The 16,981-nt window shown below is 33.7% G+C and overlaps 1 protein-coding gene across 2 annotated transcripts in view; it reads right to left on the bottom strand.

Moving 5' to 3' along the window:
- The window catches only part of LOC111086984 (multiple epidermal growth factor-like domains protein 11), a 98,454-nt gene that overhangs the window by 60,723 nt on the left and 20,750 nt on the right, over positions 1–16,981 (bottom strand). For both annotated transcript variants that reach the window (XM_022391984.1, XM_022391985.1), the window contains exon 2: positions 11,363–11,503. In XM_022391984.1, coding sequence (XP_022247692.1) covers positions 11,363–11,503 — 141 coding nt within the window. The remainder of the gene's footprint in view (positions 1–11,362; positions 11,504–16,981) is intronic.

Here is a 16,981-nt window from a genome sequence, read left to right as displayed (position 1 = left end):
TCCAATAATTGAAAGTAAATTCGTAAGTGGGAAGATGAAGTCAACTAAGGAAGATATGGATAGTAGTTAGGACGAAAAATATTACATGTTCATAAGTCGAACATTTCGAAATATACTATCATCAGCGATGTATAACAAGGTGTCTTGAGATACACTGGTTCAATCAAGTATAATCCAAATTATATTTGAGGACACGAGACATAAAATACACTGAGAAGAAATCTGCAGTATAGAATAAACACATTTATAAACCATAAAGTAAATTGGACGATACAGGCAGCAATATTGTGAACTTAACAATGAAGCAAACACATTTATTCATGCGATTTGTGATAAAAAAATTTTGAATCGAGAAGAACATGTAAAAAACAACAACTACAATTTACGTGAAGTTCATCGCTCAAAGTTTATCGATCCATTTGTAATTATGTTGAACTTGTTAATTTATATGTTATAACCTGTGATTTCTTCGTTGGATCGAATCTCCGGGTGACAGTGTTTTAGTGGCGAAGGTTAATTCTATTCCATACCTTTGAGTACTAATGGAGTCTAGTTTTCAAATGGCATTTAGTTTTTCAATGCATGTGGCACTGCAGACACTACACGCTATTTGTATACTTAAGCCATCAGCGAAAGAGTGTCTGGTATCTATATTTTGTACCTATGACAAAGCTACTAATAATATTTCCCTCCATTCCTTATTTCAAACTACTGACCAAAGAGAAGGCAGCCGGTCAACAGGGACCTATCACCCATCATACATGATAAATGATTGCTTTTTACTCTTATAACGCACCTACAGCTTAAAGTGTGGGGAACATTTTGTAGTATCGCACGGATTTAAATCGGGCTCGCCAGTTCTAAACTACAGAGCTGTATCATGGGGCGAACTTGCGCCCAGTGTCCATTTCGCTCCTTATATTGAAAAAAGTTTTTAATTTTGAAAAACTCTGAGTTTAATCAGGGTTAGAGGATTTTTATCAATCTAGAAATTGACGTGTGATGTCATTTAAAATATTTGTTGACTATTCATTTTCTTTAAAAGTCTATGTATAAAAGTAAGGGTATAACCAGAACAAAGATTAAAAAGTTGTATTTAAAAAGGACATGAGTAGATTATGTTTTTGTCTTTTAGTGGACATCAATAAATGGCCACTGAAAGTATTTTAAGTTTCCTTCTAGCTCAGAAGTAAGTTTAATCTCCGGCTGCTGAGAATGAAGCATGACGGGAACTTTCGATGTTGTTGTTCTTCTTAGTACAAAGCGGGGAATCGAACCACAGATTTTGATGTTATAAGTCTATAAACTTATCGCTGACAGGGGGACAGGAATTTTCGAACAAGTTTAACATGCGAAACAGTAAAAACGTGTATAACAATGATTTAACATCAAGCGGGCAATTGTCTAATCGTAAGTGGTCGTGGTGACAGAGAAAATTACTGACTAAAGGGGAACTACGGACATATTTTTTATTTGTTCATAGAAGACATCGTTATAACACTAAAGCTCGTAACAGGTAAATTTTTGTGGACATTGTTTAAAACAAAATGATTCATCTTAGTGGTAAGAGTGAGAACTGTTTTCAGTTGAAACCATGATGTAGGTCAGAACGTGTTAGGAAGAGACAAGTGGAAAGTATTTCTAGTTTCATCCAAGCTATAGCCCATGCATGAGGATATTATTTACACTTTGTGTTATTATTATTCATTGGGTTGCACGCTTTAATTTACTTCATGGTTTATATGTGCATATTCTACTGCTCGTTTTCTTTCAGCATTTATTGAGCCTCATGTTCTCATATATCACGTGGAGTTTACTTAAGATGTTATAATATATCCTGATAAACCTTTTCTTCAGACATCACTGATGATAGGATAAGTATACTCCAAAAGTTTACTCATTTAAACAAAATTCACTATTTTCGTCCTAACTACTGTCTTTGGTTTTAGTAAACATCAGTCTAAAATTCGCAGTCCAGATAAAAATTAACGTAATGGTAAAACACGTGAATATAGGCATGGAATATCAGCACTTTATTGCCTCTATCAGTTCTTAGTTCAGTAATAGTTTTGACTATATCTCAATGGTAAAACACGTGAATATAGGCATGGAATATCAGCACTTTATTGCCTCTATCAGTTCTAGTTCAGTAATAGTTTTGACTATATCTCAATGGTAAAACACATGAATATAGACATGGAATATTAGCACTTTAGTGCCTCTATCAGTTTTTGTTCAGTAATAGTTTTGACTATATCTCAATGGTAAAACACACGAATGTCTACTCACAAATGTAAGCTGATTATCAATAAGTTCTTCTTCTAAGAAAAATCAATATTTTTTAATCCTAGTATTACGCCTTTGTATCTTGTTAAAAAGAAAGAAGACCCAAGTTCACCTATCACTGAATTTTAAAGTTGTTTCAACATTGGGTAAACTTATTTGGTAGCGATTCTTTACTGAAGTGCTAGATATGCGAGGAGGATCCAGTGTTTAATATCACCAAATGACAAACACAGTTGAGGGAACAAAAATAATTATACGTTTAATAAATATTTCATTTATTACTAGACATTGTCAGGTACCGGCTGAAACAGCTTGTAAACAAGTCTTAAAATGCCTTTACAGGCGAAACTATGGTAGAAATATTTGTAGAACGTACAGCTGATTTTGTTTTTCTCAATTCTGTAGTAATGCAGCTTCACCAAGTACCGACGGTTTTATTTATTAATTATAACGACAAACATCAATTTTCAATCATGTACAATCAGAATTATTACTGAAAGTAACTGAATATTTCATGTTTCGAATACCAGCGAGCCTTTCAACAGCTTTATAGATTCTCTTATAAATCATACCAATGTGAGGTACTCCATCCTAGCAGGAGTCTTGACGTGTGTATATTACATGAGCGAAGCACCTGCCATTAGCCAGTATTGATTGGAGGAAAATGCTGAACTGCAACACGCCAGTAATAACCTGTTCAGGGTATTCTGATATAGACACACAGGTATTGATGAGCTGAAGCTACGAGAAAGTTCATGGCATGAGACGGGTAAGGAAGGCTATACCGTTCATTTAATGTATAAGGGAACACCTCCGATGATAAAATCAATATTTCCCTCCCACTTTATCAGATGAAATCAGTATTTAACAAGGTATGTAATTCATCACATGGATTTGAAAAGACATAGTAATCATGTTTCTGTACGTGTGTTATTTTTTCTGAATAAACTTGCGAACCGAGTAGAAATCAAAAAAAAAAAAATGTATATAACTCATATTTATTCGAACTTTAAGAATTATTTGATAGGCTTAGGAAAATGTAGTATCTCAACTTTATATCCACACATGTATTGTTTGATGTTTGATAGTTTTCTCATATTGTCAACTTTGAACATTAGTAAATCATATTAAACACACGAAAACTTTTAAACATATATGTACATATATGATATAAATATGATACAATTACGTAATGATTGTTCACCAGTAAATAACTTATAAATAATAACGAGTTAATAAATGTAAACAACAAATATCTGTTTGTTTGTTGTAGAACAAAGTCACATTGAGATATCTGCTGTGTTCACCGCGAGTAATCCAGCCCCGTATTTTAGCGTTGTGAGTCCGTAAACTTACCGCTATCTCACAGAGAGAACAATCAAAATCTGAAAACTGCAAATGGAAAACCAAAATGTTGTAAATGGTATAGTTTATGTCGCATTATGGCGTTAGTTAGTACTTTTATTGCTAACGATGCTGTCACATAGGATCAAGTCACGAGGTTTATCCTACTTAGCGACCTAAGTCATTGCACTGAAAACAAATGCAACTTAGCTGATATATAACAAGTTATAATTACAATGGAAAATACAAAAATATTAAATGAAAAAATAAAAATTTATATACATACCTCCTGCAATATATATATATATATACACGTGGAAAAAAATATTTATAAAAATTGAAAGTGTAGGAATGGATGCACCAAAAAGTGAGGAAACAAGGTAGGAATGGACATGGTGTAATAAAACTTCCTCTGTAGAATTTCAAAAAGGGGCGTGTATTGGTGTTCTTTATTAGAAGTAAAGGATGGTATATGATGTGAGTTTTCTTTTTCTTTTTAAGGGTGGAAGTTGGGTGATGATATTTTAAATAGAAATCAAGTGACGTTGATGATATTAGATTTCAATTTACATATTTTTAGGGGTAACTATCATGCCCATAACTGTTTATAGACGGTGAGTGGTAATGGGATCTGGAACATTGTAGGTTCTAGTACCTAGATTCTAAGCCCTGTTTTAATATGTAGCTTGATTTCTAGTGTTGCATCTGTTGTTTTTATTATATCTGATAGATTAAATATTCTTAATGATTTTGGTGGTAACTATAGTCACAGACATTATCGCTTGTAAAGGGTACCATTTATACTATTGAGTAAATGATATAATTTTACATTGTTTTGTTACTGCTTAGCTAGCGCGATCATGTACAGGATGTTCCGGAAGTCTAGACCCATAGGGAAAAATACACAGTTTATTTTTTATTTATTTATTTATTATTCAAGTTGCATGCCATTAACAGTCATACACATATCAATTCTTGGTACACTGTGCCATCAGGGTATTTTCTTTCATGAAATATGTATAACTGACATTACAAATGTGTTTGTTTAACTTTAAGAATGTAATGTCTATTTTCCCTATGAGTCCAGACTTCTGCGACACCCTGTAATTGTTTGTGCGTAAATCCTTATTAAAATGTTGTGTTATTACAAAATTATCTGGTCAGGCCTGTGCAGAGCTGAGTAATCGCCTACAAGCCTTTGATGTAATTCAAATAATTGTGTAATATAAAATATAGGCCCGTGAATAGTCCTCATATAAGTTTAGCCTTGAACTGTATATGTTTTACGAAAAAATAATATATATATATATATAGGTTTAGTTATATATAGTTGGACAGTTTATCCTAGTGGTTTGCTAACCGGGCTATGTATCAGCAAGTTCAAAGTTAACGCGGTGATGCCGTTGAATATGTTTTGTTCTATCCAACGTCCTTTATTGCTACTCGTGTAGCTCGATAGGTGGAGCTTGTGATAGTGGCTGCTTTCCTTCCCTTTGTACAGTGGCTTTAGACTAAGGATGGCTAAGCTTGGGCGTTGAAGTCTCTAACCTGGCTGTTTAACCCATATGTTGCAAATGATGTCATTCAGATTCAAAACACCAAGTAAAGTTTATATATTACTCATATTCATAAGATTATAGAGGAGATTTCTCACATTTATATATTATTGAATTATAATAGTTTTATACATGAACATAATTTAAAAGTTTGTTTATCTGCACAAATAATCCAAAGGTACTTTAAAATTCGGGTATTGTGCTATAACAGATCAAAATACATGAAATATGATCTGTTATTTTTCTCTTTGTAAAATAGTCACACACGAAAATGTTACCTCGAGTAAATGTAATAGTTTTTCTCAAACAGAAATCACTATAATTCGGACTCTGGATTTATCTTCAACAACTCAAATTTCATCCTCGTCTTTATATGGTTATAAATATGGGACTGTTTTCATCCGTTTAATATAGTTAGACTACAAATGTTTGCTTGTTTTCCCTTTTTGATGTAACACTTTGAGGTGCTGGATGCGTAGTTTTATATCTGTAACTGAAGAAAGAAATGGTATATCTTTCAACTTATTTTCACACAGTTTTGGTCGAATGGCCTATTGTGTCGATAATAAGTGAGAATTCAGATTTATAGACGGATATAAAACGTACTTATTCAAAATACAAAAACAAATGTGCATAGAATGATGTGTGAATTTGGAGAACATAGAAGTTTGCATACTTTTTAAAAGTAAAAAACGTTGTATATGTTATATATGTTTGTTTGTTTAGAATTTCGCGCAAAAACACGCAAGGACTATCTGCAATCAACCCTAATTTTCAAGTGATAGAACATAGAAAGAAAGGAACGAGTCCCCAGCACCCACTTCTAACCGAATAGAGAGATTTGATAATGCACCCACATCCCCAGGCACGTTTTTGTGGCAGCGGGACGCGAAGCTCGAACCCTCGAATGCACAATCCAATCACTCTAACCGTTAGGCAACGTTCGACCCTGCGCATATAAAACAAATAGATAATTTGTCTGCATAATAAAAGCAGACACAATTACTCATCTCATAAAAATATATATTATAATATATTAAAAGAACAGAAAATAAGTATATTAAAGAAGCTGAGAATATTGAAACATTTTCGACTACAAACATTATAAAATCAAGGAAGATTATATAAGTAAGAAAAAGCATTGAAGTTTCTCCCTATTACTATAAAACACTAAATGTTTGGACATATTAGAAAATTATAGAAACATGTGTTTTTAACGGGAAATATATGTCAAAAGTAAATAGACATCATGATGTTCATTCAATAGTCATTTAATTAAGAAAGACATCCAACGGCTCCCATGGCCAAGTCGGTCACCTGATATGAACCCCATCGAACATGTTGGGACATACCTGCTCGAACAGTGAGAAGAAGTTCCAGAAAACCAGCGTCCCGTGGAGAGCTACTTGATGTTTTGCGTGCAGCCTGGGTCAAGATCCTACAGGAGAAAATTGCAGAACACGTCGATTCTATGACAGAACGAGTCAAAGCACTGAAACATGCTAGTCGCAAATCGACTAAGTATTGATGCACATTTGTAAATATTTTTGTCAAGTTGATAATGTGAGATAAATGACTATTGAAAAAATTTATGGTGTCTATTTACTTTTGAGATATCTCTGTATAAACAGATATGACAGCGTAAGATATCGATATGGATTTATAGCATGTTTAAATATTTTCGTATTGGTGTACATTGACCTTATGAATAAACTTTAATTTCAACTGCTTGTAGGTTAATACTACAATAATTTTACTTATATAAGTACGTAATTAGATCGAACTTAAAACACTGGATGTTTCCTTGTTTTCTTCAAATAGATTTTTCCTGGCTGTACAGTAGGTATGCAAGTTTTTTGTTCAGTAAGTTCCTTATGGTAAATTGCATAGTAATTTAAGAAAATGTTAAATTTTAAATCTTTCTTAGTTTTCTTTTTGTAATTTTACATTTATGCATATTTTTTATCGAAAGTATTCAATGAAATAGAGTATATTTTTCAACATTTCTTGTAGCAAATGAATGTACAATCGATAGATTAATCATTTGTTTAGTTTTAATACACAAATTTTGAGCTAAGTATTTTTTATAAGTAATGAAACATATTTGAAAAAATATTTTTCTTTGTCTAAAAATTGATCACTCATATTCAACCTCTATTCATCAAGGGGCGATGTACAGATGATGTGATGCAATCTATATTTTAATTATATGAACTATAATGCTGTTTACAATGTCAGATAATATATATTTTAAATTTCGTATTTTGCTATATATGTAATATAAGATGGAGTTCTATTTGACCTGTAGAAAAAACAGAAACATCAATATATACAACTCTAGAATCTATAATATTAAACCCGGTTAATAGATAGTAATAACTCTAACTTTATCGAGTTTTTCATTAATCATAATTCCAATGAATGTTTTTATAGGATTCTCAAAATATTTATTACAATAAATCTTTTCTATTTTTGCGTATATATTTTGTATTTAAGGCTATTCAATCTAACTATCTTTAAAAGCTTTTCCCCTACCCAAGTTTTAACTTTATAATATCTACCGCCTCTACTTCAAAGATAAGAAAAGACGAGGTGAATTATATATTCTCTGTAACAAACATACTAAATTGTGTAACTTCAGGATACTTCGAGTTATAATTTTCCTACAATATTTTATATTTTGTTTCAAAATTCGTGACTGTTTTATAACATCTTCTAAAATTATTACGTATAACATTCGTGTTTTCAATGAATAAAAAATGGAATACGAATTTTATATTGTATATCCTCATCTGTACGTTTAGGTTTCATATACTTCTGTGATTTGTTAATTCTTAATAAACACGTTATTCATTTAAGAATAACCAGTTTAGTGAAATATCAACTGATATGCAATGTCGTTTATGCAAATGAGCACGGTCGAGCGTGACCCAATGATTAGTTTGCTGGACTATAGATTTGGGGAGTCCAAGGTTTGCTTCCCATTACCGAAACTATTTGCCTTTCGCACTTGAATGCCGTTGGTACGCTACAAAGGGTTATATTAAGATGATTTTAGAGCTTCACTACATTGTTACAGTTTATATCCCCACGTCAGGTCATGCTCTATCTGGCGGCCGTGCATCTTGACAATAGCCCTGGGGATACTTTTCATTGCAAAAGACTCCGTCGTAAAATTGTCATGTTTAAAGCACACAGTTCCCCCTGTTGACTTTCCATTACCCATCTAGTGTACGAGGAAAATGTTGTTCCAATACTCGTTTCAACAGTTCCATCGCACAGAAATATATAGGCGCTACGTACGGCAGCTTGTTGGCATGTCTTTGTATGGAGTAGCATGAATACCCGTTTTATTCTGCAGCTGCACGAAGTATGCGACGGTTGAACGAAAGGTATGATTGGAAGTGTAATCTTGGTAAGCCAATTCCCTGTTGGCATCAATTCCAAACGGAGATCATTTTTGATTATATTGCATACTGTTGTCTGAGTCATACGAGACGTCTTTTACCTCTGAGTTTTGTATTTGTAGATTCTCACCTGCTACAAGATTTTGCATTTTTATTACCGTGTTTGGGGTATGTCTTGTTGCAGGTCCTTTCCGGATGGTCCTGATGTCCCAACGTGATTCATATTATTTTGTTTAATAATACAAGTAAGTACAAGGTATATTTTTATCTCGGAAATTCGAAGTCTCTGATCGAAACACATCTTCATGATCTAAGTGTTTGAATATCTTGCATCGGGAAGGTTGTTACATACCTTCCCAAAAGGGATCACTTTTCGGTAGCATCACACTATGTTCGAAACGAAAAACAATGCTGTAATGTAATTTTATATCAACTATAGTTGTCACGTCACTTGATGATTTTGAATATTCAATATCGTGTTGATATAATTCACTCAAATCGCTATAAGAGTGAAGGTCAAATCCTATTATTCTGTCAGACAAGTTATGGCGGAAAGTGCTGTTGACTAGCTGCCTTTGCTCTAGTCTATCAGTTCAAAATTAGGGACAATTAGCGCAGATATCCCTTAAGTAGCTTTGCACGAATGGCTGAAAACAATCAATCATCTGAATATAATTTTCTCTAATTTGTTATTAACAAAATTAGACATCTTCATAAAAAAATTTGATGTAGTAAAGAAATAGATTATTTTGTATTTTTAAAAACAAGTTGAGGCTTGTTTTTAACTGAAACGGCTTTTTAGTTCACATAAAAACATTCTCTACAAATGAAGAATAAAGACGACTTATGAATACTTGCCTGCAGTTAACATGAAACATCCTCTACGAATGAGGAATAACGACGAGTTATGAATACTTGTCTACAGTTAACGTGATTACACTGGGTAGTGACGAGTTGTTATTTTTTTTCCGACGCTCAAAGAAAGCCGAATTGTGCAAATATTTGCCCGAATGCTATGTCAGCTCCCCAGTGGTTCAGCGTTAAGTCTGAAGGCTTATAACACTAAAAACTGGATTTCGATACCAGTGGCGAACACAGAACAGATAGCCCATTGTGTAGCTTTGTGCTTAACTACAAACAAAGCTATGCCAGATGTTAATAAATTGAAAAATCTGATATAAAGTTGCTTTAATCCAAGATTCAAAATACAGTCTTATTTTTTGGCAACTTTAATGTTGTGAAAGTGTTCCAATTAAGTATTGAAACAAAAACTAATACTAAGTTCGAGTTTTTTTATCTTATTATACATATATAAAAGCCTTTAAAACAATAGTTGTGTATAGTTTGACATAAGAAAAAAACGCACTCTACATATTAAGAACGACATTCACTTTGTCCGCTGCTCGGGATGTTTGCATTAGATTCATAATGTCTGTACTTTAATCATTCTAAAGAACATTTGTTTATGTTATGTTAGCGTTATGCACTGAGTGTTATGTTAGCTTTATGCACTGGGTATTATGTTAGCGTTATGCACTAAGTCACGAAGAACGAAATTTGTCAGTGAAGTGGGCAACTGAAAATAAAATGACAATAATATACTATTTACATATCCCAATCTTTTCGAAAAGGATTTTTCCACTCTTAAACAATTACTAACTTACATGGAAAGAAATATTTTTAATTAAGAATATACCCTTGTCAGCATAACAATCTACGTGTTGAAAATTCTTTATTTAACTTTGAATACGGTTAGGCCAGCAATAAATATTACTCAAAATACCGATGCTTTTCTGTATTGAAAGTTATACATATTTCCAGTGGAACTTTAACAACTTTGGAAAAATGTATATTACAAACTTATTTATAACTTATGGATAACTTAAACGGTTATAAATGATTGCAAGTTACATTAATTATCCAAAATTGTAAACACGAAATTGTGGCAACAACAATTACAAAATAAATACACATCTCGCTGTAACAATTCATTACAACTTAAATTCTTACCTTTCCAACGAAGCCAAAAATGTACTTTGTTTTACATAATAAGAAGTACAACAATTAAACCTAACTCAATTAAGATATGGAGAATATCTAACGCTTATAAATCTCTTCTAATTCACAATAACTTTATATTTTGATGCTTTTTGGTTATTTGGGATGACTGTAGATATATCAGCTACAATACTGCAACTGTTATACTGGTAGTCAATGTCATCAATACTTATCATTTTAATTATAACAGAGACATTCTTTTAATCTTTTTCTAATAAGTAAAAGTTGCCAGCTAAAGACGTAGTCAGATAAAGTCAAGAATATTATGACTTGTCGAATATTGTATGTATACACTTTATTTGGTGTTTTTGAGTTAACTACTGAAAGCAAATGAATGTAAAAATAAGATTAAGCTTTCACCGTTGACTCTAATACTTTATGTATTCACAATTGTGTGAAACGCTCTTTTTACGTTCTAGTTCCTTTAGTCACCTTTGAAATATTTATTCGTTAATTATTTATTTAGAAACGAAATTATTATTCTGAAATAGTAGAAGCTTTAAGTATATAGAATCTAAACAAAATAATTACTCAATTTTGCTCTTCAAATCTCGTAATTTCTTGCTTGTTAATAATCAACGACTATTGAAATTTCTAATACTTCAAAAACGCTAGTGTAAAAACCTCATAATTTAGTCTTGTAGCAACAGCAGCAGGTTTTAGCGTAAAATAATTTACTTGATTTTCTTGACATATCTAAAATGTACTTACCTTTAAGACAGTGTCCTTCACCTGATAGAATACTATTAAAATCCTGGCAACCACATTTACCGGTTTTGTTATCACAGAACACAACTCTAATGTCGCCGCAGTCTTTGGCGGTGTCACATGATATGTCGGCGTTGAGAGTAGCTGTTTCATACAAACAGAGAAAAGTTAGTCAGATAAACGCGCATGATAGTCCTTAAATGTTATAGAAGAACTAACTTACACTTTGTTTAGAAACCAGTGAGAACAAGTTTTATCAACAAACTGGTTATAAAACTTAACTTTACTTCATTTATCCTTAGCATAGCCAATATTTTACATACTATGTGTCTCCGCCAGTTAGTCACACTGTTTTAAAGTACGTCGTAACATTTTTATGTCTGTGACTTCTTAAACGAAGATAAGAATTTAAAATTTATTATTGTTTTAGTATTGCGCTATTTTTAAAGTTAAACTGGTTATAAAACTTAACCTTTCTTCATTTATCCTTAGCATAGTCAACACTTTACAAAACCTTGTGTCTCCGCCAGCTAATCACACTATTTCAAAGTACGCCGTAATATTTTCATGACTGTGACCTCTTAGACGAAGATAAGAATTTTAAAAAATATTGTTTTAATATTGTACTAGTTTTTTAAATTGAAACTATTGTGTCGGTATTTAACTGAATGATTGTTATTTTTAAGTAGTCATAATCTTGTTTAAAGAATCTGTAAATCTGTTTTAGCCTAGACAGAAAATCTAGAGACTGAGAGAGGATGAAGCAGAAAATGTCTCTCAGCACCTACTTAAATACTACGATAGATGATCACCTGTCATCACAGCCACAGCTGTTTCCTAGATCACACAGAGTGAGAGAACTGTTTGGTCCTTCCGAAACAACAACGTTCTGTATAAGGCTGGTAGAGCAATGAAGTTTCTAACAAGCAGCACAGGGATGGTACTGGACCTATAAAGGAGCTCTCTTCTGGATTGCTAAAAGCAATGAATCGAAAATCTTCAGTGTTACCAACATAATAGTTACGACTGACTCACAGGCAGTACTGCGTAAAATACAAGAGTGGTTAATCCCCAAATGGATTTCAGAAAACGAAGCAACTCCAAAATAAGACCATTATCTGGATGTATCTACCATGTCATGAAGGGGAGTAAGGATAAATGGCTAAGCAGACTAGCTCGTCAGAGAAGCCTTTATATCAAATTTGGTACAACATTATTAACAGGATATCGATCTCCTCTACACTATATGATGAAAACATTTATATTTTTAACTCCTATTTAACATTAGTTTTTATTGTTGTTTTGTTTTGGTAACAACGGTTAGACATAAAACAAGACATTGTTTAACCGGATATATATATATATATATATGTGTCAAGAGAGTAATGTCTAACTCACAAAAATCTATAGTTATTTATGAAGTTAAGCGATTATAACGTGTAACTGATGCATTAAAAGCAAATGGAACTTAAGCATTTGACTTTGGCATACTTAGATCACATTCAAAAAAGCTTTATTGGATAGCAAAGCAGGCAACCGCAAAGGTTAAAACAAAACAAAAAATGATAAGTTTCTTTGTCAAGGTCGCTCCATCACCTTCATTGTTAAAGAAGAAGCGGTAGCAAATGGGAGATCGGAAGGCGGAGCATTCCATTTTCCTTCCTATAGAGTAGAAAATTTTCAGGAATCGTTGTTGTTGTTTGTTTTAGAGCAAAGCCACAGTGGGCTATTTGCTGTGTCCACCACGGAGAATCTAACCTCAGATTTTAGCGTTGCGAGTCCGTACAGTTAACGCTGTCAAATTAAAAATATTTTAAAATGTGTGTAAATGAAAATTTCTATAAAATTCTGGAAACTGTGATATATATAACAAGATGCAAGCGCGACATTCTTCGAGTTTTTCTTGTTTTAGGAAACACACAGAATAAAAATATTCTTAAAAAAGCAATTTTACGTTTGTAAAAGTTGGTAAACAAATGCAAGTTCGATAAAAAGTGACAATTAACCCTATCACTGCGGCTGAGAAGTATATATTTCCCAGTGTTCTCACACTGCGACTGGGACATATATTTCATAGTGTTCTCACCCCCTCACACTCCGACTAGGACATATATTTCCCAGTGTTCTCACACTCCGACTGGGACTTATATTTCCCAGTGTTCTCACACTCCGACTGGGACATATATTTCCCAGTGTTCTCACGCCTTACACTTTGACTGGGCTTGCTCTCTCGGTATCGGGATTTGGCCACTTAAGACCTGGGAGGGTCAGATGCGTTTGACCTCTTCCTTCCTCCATCATAGGTCGTAATTTCCTGGGTAATGTTATTATAATTACTACAAGAGGATCAGAGCAATTTCGCGCACTCGGTCTGACCCCTTTCAAGGCCATGTCCATGTAGGTAATTATGGTAACATTGATGCAAAAATACACTGCTACTTCATTTGGTTGTGCAAAGTTCTACACAGTTTAAGGTGTATTCCAGGATTACACATATAGTTTAAGTTAAAATGAAAGCACTTACATATAAACCATTTTAATGTTATCATAATAGCTTAAAACAATGTCAAGTTAAAGTTCAAACAGTCTCAACACTGTCCCGAAGACACTTCACTCACCGGAACCTCTCGCCGTTTTCTCTGAACATTACCACTGGACCTCACCAGTGTGAAGTCGCACCAGCGGATGGTCCACAGGCCCCAGGTACACAGGGGAATTAGGTAAGAGGGACCAGACCTATAGGTAAAAACTGTGCTCATTTCTGCGACTTGGATAAATTTTTCCCTTTGTCATTCAAAATTGCTGCGCCTGACGTATGGTAGTAAAATGAATTGGAAAGTATTTATTGGCATCCCACCTAATGTTGATATATGGTTTCAAATTTAAACCAAACCAAACAAACAAGCCTATATATATATAAGAGTCAATTAAATGGCTGTGTAGTTCCGATACAGGGATCATTTTGTCATGCTGTTTTTGTTTTTTTATGTAAGTAGTCGTTGAGGTGTTTATATCCTACCATAGTGGACAACCCGCATGCTATGGTTATGCTATTTCGCCATTATATTAATACTCACCTTAGTCTGTTAATATTCCTTCACTTCATTCGGAAAAAAGTCTTCGTATTCTCCATTTCTTTCCTAATCTTGAATTGTTCTCATCCTTCGCGTCATCCAGATTCACACCACGCCGCATCGTCTCCACTCTCTTCCCAATTTTAGGGCAAGTTTTCGAATACACCTGTAATTTTACCGTTCCTGTACGCAGATTTGCTTCTTTGGATGCTTGGAAGCAGCTCCTTTATCGAAGCTCTTCTGACCTCTGCTTGTTTTTTGAGCAAATGATCTGCCTTCGTGATCACATCTACTTTTGCTACTATTTTAACGCCTCGGACATTTTGCTACTTTATATTTGTAGGTTATTATTGAATCCGACCTCGTTTCCATCTCCACAAGAACAAACATTTCCTAGATCCTGGATCGTTGTTTTAGTAGTTCCTCACCGGTTTCACAAAATTTATTTATTTATTAACGAATGTCATTTAGCGCTATGCTAATTTTATGCAAATATTTGTTACTTAAAATCTTTAAATAATATTTTTTTTAAAAAATAACAGCTAAACGTGTTTTTATCTTGGAAGAATTAACAGCCGTTTCATCGTATTCCGCATGCGCAAAACTGCTCTATTTTTTGTTTTTAGAATTTTTGTGCAAAGCTATGCAAGAACCGCACCTGCGCATAGCTGTCTGTTATCTTGAAGTGATATATTATACCAGAAGAAAGGAAGGTAGTCAACAGCGCCCATCACCAATTCTTAGGCCACTCTTGCGAGATTGAATAGTAGAAATTGTCTGTCACTCTTATACTGCATCCATAGCCACAAAGTGCGGAACGCCTTTTTTGCAACAACAGAATGCGAACCATGAATCTTCAGATACACAGTTCTGTCACGCTAACCCTACTGCTTTGGAACGACAGCATCCTATTTCATGTTTATGTTTGATAATTTTCTGATTTACTATTTTGGCGATTACATCAACTTTGGTTTTTATTTCCCTATAACTAAATGGGTGTGACAGGCTGAAGATTTTAATAAAATTGCAGAATGTCAGTTTTTAAATTATTGGAACTTGAGCCAGCTCTGAGTCAAAGTGGCAGTTAATTTGGGTTAACCAGATCCGCGGTGATAACGTTATGGACACGCTATCTATATTCTGAACAGCCTGTACAAGATCGTTGAAGTTAAATTTTTCACACAGTGACCGTTATCTGCACAATTGATTAAATATCAATTTCAGATCAGTAACTGGACCGATTATTGGTAGCCATCTAAATGATAAAGAATAAACTTCATGGATTGGGCTTAAATCAACATAATTTATCTTAGCCCTTCATTAGAGTTGACAGCACCACAGAACACGTTTAATTTTGTTAAGATCACTAGAACTGGCAGCCTCGCCATTATATTCCTTTTTTATTGATGGATCAATTGATTCGGAGCCAAAGGTAATAGTTGTATTAAGTTCAACATGTCTGAGTATGACTATTTTGGTGTTGGTTCAGTTATAGGTGTAGGGAGACATCAGTATAAATACACGCACATATCTTATTGTGCTTTCAATGGTATATTTACCTCACGAAGATATACTTTCGTCATATTGGACTCAGATGTAAGAAATTACGCAGGTACAATTATGTCATATTTTGTACTGATGCAGAATATTGTGCACCGTCAAACTGCCAGAAGTGTGAAAAACGACCGTGACCAAGAATCCATACAGATAATAAATTAGTATATATCACACATAACGCCTCTTGATCCTCTTTAGACACCATCTATGTCAATAGTTTCAATCACCATACAACGTCAATGATCTTGACATTACGATGACAAGGATAAGGTCTCTCATGATGTCTTCCGCTGACTGATAAGAAAAGTATGCCTATCACATATATAGAAATTGGAGCAATCCATAATAGTCAGTGCGGATCGGCCGACCGTAAATATGAATTTGTAAAGACTATATATATATATATATTACTGAAAAATCACAAAGGGGCCAGATCATATAGTTAAGTTTTCATCAACCAAATAAACAACAGAGCTGAAATTAGAGTATACTTAGGAACACTACATATTTACTGAGTCAAGCTAATGAACCAGGTTCATTGAAAATATACTGATAGTTACTATCTGTGGAGTATGAGTACATTCAATTTCAATGTGGTCGGAGTTGTGTCATCACTGAAACCTACTTATTTGTAAAAATCACATTTGGCAAAAAAACGTTTGCTTAATATCTGCATTTTTTTAAATTCATTCCGGTCAACAGACCTCCTTACAGTTCAAGAATGGAGGAGGGACTAAAGCTAAGGGCTAGAAAAGATTTTCACGGCAGATATTATTTGATATGGTAACTATATTTCAGTTCATATTTTTGGTGACGGGTATGAAAGTTTGTACTGCCATTGTGTTAGCAATTCAGGTTATTACGGAGATTTAGTACATTGTATTAAAACAATTTTGGAGAGTCTGTCTGTTTGTCTTTTGGAATTTCGCGCAAAGCTACACGAGGGCTATCTGCGCTAGCCGTCCCTAATTTACCAGTGTAAGACTATAGG

The sequence above is a fragment of the Limulus polyphemus genome, unplaced genomic scaffold (assembly GCF_000517525.1).
Source record: "Limulus polyphemus unplaced genomic scaffold, Limulus_polyphemus-2.1.2 Scaffold1607, whole genome shotgun sequence".
NCBI classification, from domain to species: Eukaryota; Metazoa; Arthropoda; class Merostomata; order Xiphosura; family Limulidae; genus Limulus; species Limulus polyphemus.
The sequence above is the reverse complement of the archived record's forward strand: the minus strand, read 5'-3'. Positions and strand labels throughout refer to the sequence as shown.